This window comes from Frankliniella occidentalis, unplaced genomic scaffold (assembly GCF_000697945.3).
Source record: "Frankliniella occidentalis isolate FOCC.00 unplaced genomic scaffold, Focc_3.1 Scaffold39, whole genome shotgun sequence".
Classification (NCBI taxonomy): domain Eukaryota; kingdom Metazoa; phylum Arthropoda; class Insecta; order Thysanoptera; family Thripidae; genus Frankliniella; species Frankliniella occidentalis.
In genome coordinates, this window is record NW_026267169.1 from 851,893 (window position 1) to 857,270 (window position 5,378).

A 5,378-nucleotide genomic window follows, 5' to 3' on the forward strand; every position below is an offset into this window, starting at 1 on the left:
GGGGCTGCTGCCGCTGCCGCTGCTCCTCCCCGCGGCGGCGGCAGTGTGGGAGCGCAGGGCTCACAATGGGCCGGCGTCGCGGAATGCGGTCCCCGGCGGCCCTCCGGTACCCTCCGGTACCCTCCGGTACCCTCCGGCCAGGACGCCCTCGGCGCAGGCGATGCGGTCGCCGATAGCTGATGACTGCCTCCAGCAGCGCCTCCAGAAGCGCCGCCCCCCCCCCTCCCCACCCCTCCCGGGAACTCACCCGGCGACACGGCGACGACGGACGGACCGGCCCGACAGGATCCGGAGCCTGCTGCCTGCACCCTTATAGTATAGCCGGCGGTAAGTGGGCACTCCCATACTGCGTGACCTTAAGGGGGAGGGGGGGGGGTACAAATATCCTGGGGTCCCTGGACTCACTCCGATGGACCTCTATGGAAAACATTCATGCTGCGCTTTAGAAGCGATTTTTTTCGTACAGTGTAACCGTGAGTCAGTGTGAGGATTGAGCAGTGTAAAAGAGCATGGTGGTTGGTGGTGGTGGTAGGGGTGAGAGTGTTGTTTGTGTCGCAAGTGTGCGCGAGCGTGGTGCTGCTGTGTGATTGGACGCCACGCCAATAACGAGGCATTCCAGCAGCAGTAGCAAACACGACCTGTCCTATCGTGCGTGAGCCAACGGCCGCCAGCGGCGCGGTATTGCGCGGCTGCAAGGTGTGCAACGGCAGACAAATGCACACAACTAGCAACTTCTCAGTGCGATAGAGTGACCCTTGAAAGAGCTCTATAGTTGTTGTTTTTTTATTATTTTCATCCCACTAAATATCATCAAAGATTTTTTTTGTTTTAGATTAAAACTTGCGATGATTCAAAGGCAATCGATAATAAAGTGGAAGCCGACCATAAATTTAATTTAAATTATGGAATTGCAGAGAATGTCCTGTCTGGCTATCGCTCGCTGCTTTCGAGCGACCACATATGTAAATGAGTATTGGAATTCCCTCCTCCGTTCGAGCAGCGAAAAGACGGCTGGCCAACAACTAATTAGCGCGTGCCCAGAGTCGAGGAAAAGGGGGGAAATGAGCGTACCGTAATGACACACACACACACACACACACACACAAGCGCGCGGCCTGACACGCACTGCAGAGGGCGCCCCTCTCGCAACGCGTGATGTCGTTCTCCCTCTCTCACTTCGCTAGAAGGGCAGATATGGAAGAGCGGGATAGCGAGAGCGACAGAGAGGAGGGAGAGGGGAGGGGAAGGAGTGGGGGGGAGGGAGAGGGAGAGGGGGAATGTAAGCCTTTTTCAACCTCTCCCGTCCGCCCCTCTCCCTCTCCCCCGACCTTGCCTTCCCTCTTTTTCCAGCGGGAGCCCCACACACGCGAAAGAAAGAGCTATGAATGAAGCCCCGCGAGGAGGGCGCGGAGCGGCGCGGGGGCCGGGAAGGCGGTCACCGCCAGGTTCTCACACGCTGAGCCGCCCCCGCGCCGCCCCCCGCACCCCCGCGCTGCCCGCGCGCTTTGGCATAGCTCCGTGCCACGCCGCTCCAGCAGGTGCAGGCCGGGTTACGTCCAGCCGGTCAGTCGAATTCCACCATCCCGGCAGGCAGGGCCAAATGGAGGATCCTCGGACTTTATTACGGACTTGGATTTGAACTGTCTGAGACAGTCAGACCGCCTTCGGGAAACAGGCCAGGACGATGTTCGGCTCGAATTTCGGAATGATCTTGTTTTTGTGAGGGGATCGCGGAGTGCGAAGCCAATGCATTTTGCATTTTTTTCATTGGCTTGCTCGCCCTTAGAATTTTACTGTTTTTTTTATATATATATTTTGCACGATCCTGCACCATTGGGACACAGCCCCACTCACTTTTTTTTAATAAATAGAAATCTTTTCACCGAGCAAAAGCTTTAGCGCTCGGGCCGGAGCCCGCTCCTATTTTAATGGCCCGTATTCCGGTGGCCAGCTGATGATGGAACTTCACTCCGTGCGCCGCCCCCCTCCCCTCCCGCCAGGTCCATCTTCTTCCCACGCCCGCTACATTGTCTTTTCCTCGGTCGCCATCTTGTTTTTATTTTATTTTTATGATGGTGTTTTTCGTCCGCTGTGGGCAAACGCGCGGCTGAAGTGACTGGAAGGAGGGAGGAGGAGGAGAGAGGACTTTAAGCGGAGGGAGAGGAAGAGGAGAAAGGGAGGGGGGGGGGGGAGCAGCCCGGCTCCTACCAGTAGCAACTGGCTGTTCAAAAACGAGAAAAAACAAAAAAAAACGGCCCATGCAAAAGTTATAGAAACAAGAAAAATGGGGCGAATGTTTGAAGAAAAATGAATGACTTTTCGGGATTACAAATCTCGTCCGTTTTGCTCTGTTTTTCCCGGTCAGGCGCCTCTAAGCTCGTATGAGCTTGAAGCCTGCCCCAGCCGAACGGAGTGGAGCTCCCCCAACACAAAACGCGTCCGGGGTGTCCGCGTCCCGCTTCTGTCCGCGCGGCCAGATGTCCGTGACGAAAAGTCCAGCCAGAGTAGCGGACATCTGACCGCTCCAGACTGCCCACATCCCACCTCGGCCTGAGGCTGACAAGGCTGGCGGTCTCGGACGGCGGAGGCTCGGCTGCTGCAGGGCGGCGAGCGCCTGCGCGAGTGCGCATAGGCCGCCCGCTGCGCACGGCTGTCCACCCGGCGGCGTGCGGGGCGCCTGGCCCGCAAGCAACACACACATAGACGGGGGAGGTTGCACCGACTGGGCACTGAACATTCTTCGAGAGCGCGTAGCATAGCTGGTTCCGAGAGAAATCCTTCAATGCAAAGAACTTGGGGTCGGCCCCTCTGGGAAGCAGCGCCTCAGCGTTTTGTCCTACAGGGCTGGAAAAACTAATGCTACCGAGGGAACGTTTCTTGACGCAACCAAACTAGGAAACGTTTGGTGATGCAACCTGTTTGTGATGGCCCTATACTTTTGCGTGGGGTAGGTTGCATCAGGAAACGTTACCTGGCTTGGTCGGTCACATGATGAAACGTTCCCTCGGTAACATTTAGTTTTTCCAGTTGGGCCTGCTCCTCTTTTTTTTTTCAAATTGTACGTTATTTTGGAGATTTTTTGGACAACTTTCTGCAAAAATTCGAAATTCATCGATATCATTTTTCGTGAAATGAACAGTATTTTTAACAACTCCATAGCTGTGAAAGCTACTCTTGTAATAACTGTTGTACTTAATATGGGCATATGATTGGATGATTGATAGACAGACCTTGGGAGAATCCCTGTGTTCAAGATAGGTTCAATACAACACAACCACAACTCACAGGGTGTGTTCCATAGAGTGGCGCCACCCCATAACAGCCTAGATTGACTAGATAGATCAAGGGAATGCCCGCGCTCACCCCGCGCTCACCTCCGAGATACCAACTTATCATACCATTGTTACCAACAACACAACATTCCGGTACAAAAACTAACACTACTTTACGAAACTGCTCAATGCTCACCATCAACACCTTCCGACGGACTGGTCAGACTGAACGACATTCGTGAAAAACAAGCGCGCTAAATCTAGTTAAATACTTTAAATTATCGCGGGTAAACTGAACAGTATGAGAAAGTTTCTGCATCACTAAGAAAGCTTTATGGCGTCTGCTAGACTTTGGACTGTGTATAGAAGGATCTAGAAGGCAGTGGCGATGATTTTACCAAAACAACAGGAGACGGCTTATTGTTTTGCTTTATAAAAATGACATCCATTGCAAGTATACCGAGAAAACTTCCGTTACTTCTCGTCACCGAAGATGTCCTCCTCCCGGGGTCATCGATACGGGTATCTGTTACCTCATCAGCTAAGTGAGTAATCCAAAATACCTTTTACACTCTGAGCTGCTTAGCTCAGGTTCAGGAACTTTCTATCTACCAACAACTTTCAGAGTGCAAATGTTCTTATGCTCGTCTGAGCAAACCAAGAATTATTTTTCTGTAATTCTGATCCTTTTGAAAAAGAAACTTGGTGTTTTTATTATATCGAAATTTTTCTCTTAACAGCATTAATATGGTGAAGAGCCGCCTTTTAAGCAAGAGCTCTCTGTCGAGTTCTATCATTGGTGTTCTACCGAAGGAACCAGGACAGTTTGAATCTGATGTAAGATTGTCTGTTAACCTTATAAATTCTTATGTAAAGAGCTTCTTTTTGTCCCAGCTTCTATTATATTCTTTTCTGTTTGTCCTTTAGGATATTGGAGCAATGCACAATATTGGAACGGCAGCCTTAGTGGTTCAGGTCACTGGAACCAATTGGCCACGTCCTTCTTTCACCCTACTTGTCACTGGTCTGTGCCGCTTCAGACTGGATAAGCTTGTAATGGAAGTACCTTATCCCGTAGGTGTTGTTACACAATTGGACAAATTATCAATCGATGATGGTGAGACACATTTTTCTATTGCTTCTATGAAATGCCAATCTTCTTGCCCTGAAAATAGATTCATTAATTTTTCATTTTGTTTTAGAAGATGATGATGAAAACCCTGAGTTTGCAGCTTTGGTGGAAAATTTCAGAAGTGAATCTACAAAGTTACTTGATATGCTTGATGTGTCCAGTCCTGTCGTAGCAAGACTAAAGGTATCTTAAATTGAGATGTAATGCAGGAATGTGGAATTTATTTATGTAATTTGATACCAAGTCTACGTTAATTCTTGTCTCTTGTTTTTTGTCCCCTAGAAAATGCTGAATTCTATTCCCCACACTATGCTTGCTGATTTGGTGGCATCTCTCACCAAAGCTTCATTTACTGAAAAACTAGAAATTCTCGATGCAATTGACCTAATGGAAAGGTTTAAAAAAGCCCTTCCACTTCTTGTGAGACAAGTTAAAAGTATGAACACGTCTGTTAATTGAATTTCCTAGAAAGTAGGTATTTGCACTTGAAAGCCTTTGAACTTATATCTAACTGATTTTCTCTATCCTAGTGCTGGAGGTTATTCGTAAAGGAACCTCGTTGGAGAGTAACCCAGGTCGACGAATGATCATGCCCTTTCAGAATATTGCTGATGGTCCCAAAACTTCTAAAAGATCTGATGATGAAATGGATGGCAATAGCGATACAAATGATTTACTAGAGCTCCAAAAAAAATTGAAGTAAGTTCAGACTTATTCGTATTTATTCAATTTCAGAAACTTGTGAACTGATCCGCTGACCTGTATTTGTTAATGCAGAGAAGCCAAGCTACCTCAACATGCCCGCAAAATTGTTATCAAGGATTTGCAAAGGCTCAAAAGGATGGGTCCTTTCAGTCCTGAGCATGGTGTCATTCGCAGTTGGTTGGAGCTCATAGCTGATCTACCATGGGCTAAAGCATCACAAGAAACACTAGACATTCACAAAGCAAGAAAAGTAAAACAACTACGTATAA

At 49.0% G+C, this 5,378-nt stretch overlaps 1 protein-coding gene across 2 annotated transcripts in view; it reads left to right on the top strand.

Moving 5' to 3' along the window:
• Positions 1-3,635: 3,635 nt before the first annotated feature.
• LOC113213021 (lon protease homolog 2, peroxisomal) overlaps positions 3,636-5,378 on the top strand; it is a 4,843-nt gene continuing 3,100 nt past the window's right edge. Inside the window, exons 1-7 of one of the 2 annotated variants that reach the window (XM_026431928.2) lie at positions 3,636-3,817; positions 4,013-4,109; positions 4,200-4,389; positions 4,475-4,587; positions 4,687-4,840; positions 4,935-5,103; positions 5,182-5,359. In XM_026431928.2, coding sequence (XP_026287713.1) covers positions 3,711-3,817; positions 4,013-4,109; positions 4,200-4,389; positions 4,475-4,587; positions 4,687-4,840; positions 4,935-5,103; positions 5,182-5,359 — 1,008 coding nt within the window. In that variant the 5' untranslated portion in view covers positions 3,636-3,710. The remainder of the gene's footprint in view (positions 3,818-4,012; positions 4,110-4,199; positions 4,390-4,474; positions 4,588-4,686; positions 4,841-4,934; positions 5,104-5,181; positions 5,360-5,378) is intronic. The other variant, XM_026431929.2, reaches the window with a different exon arrangement.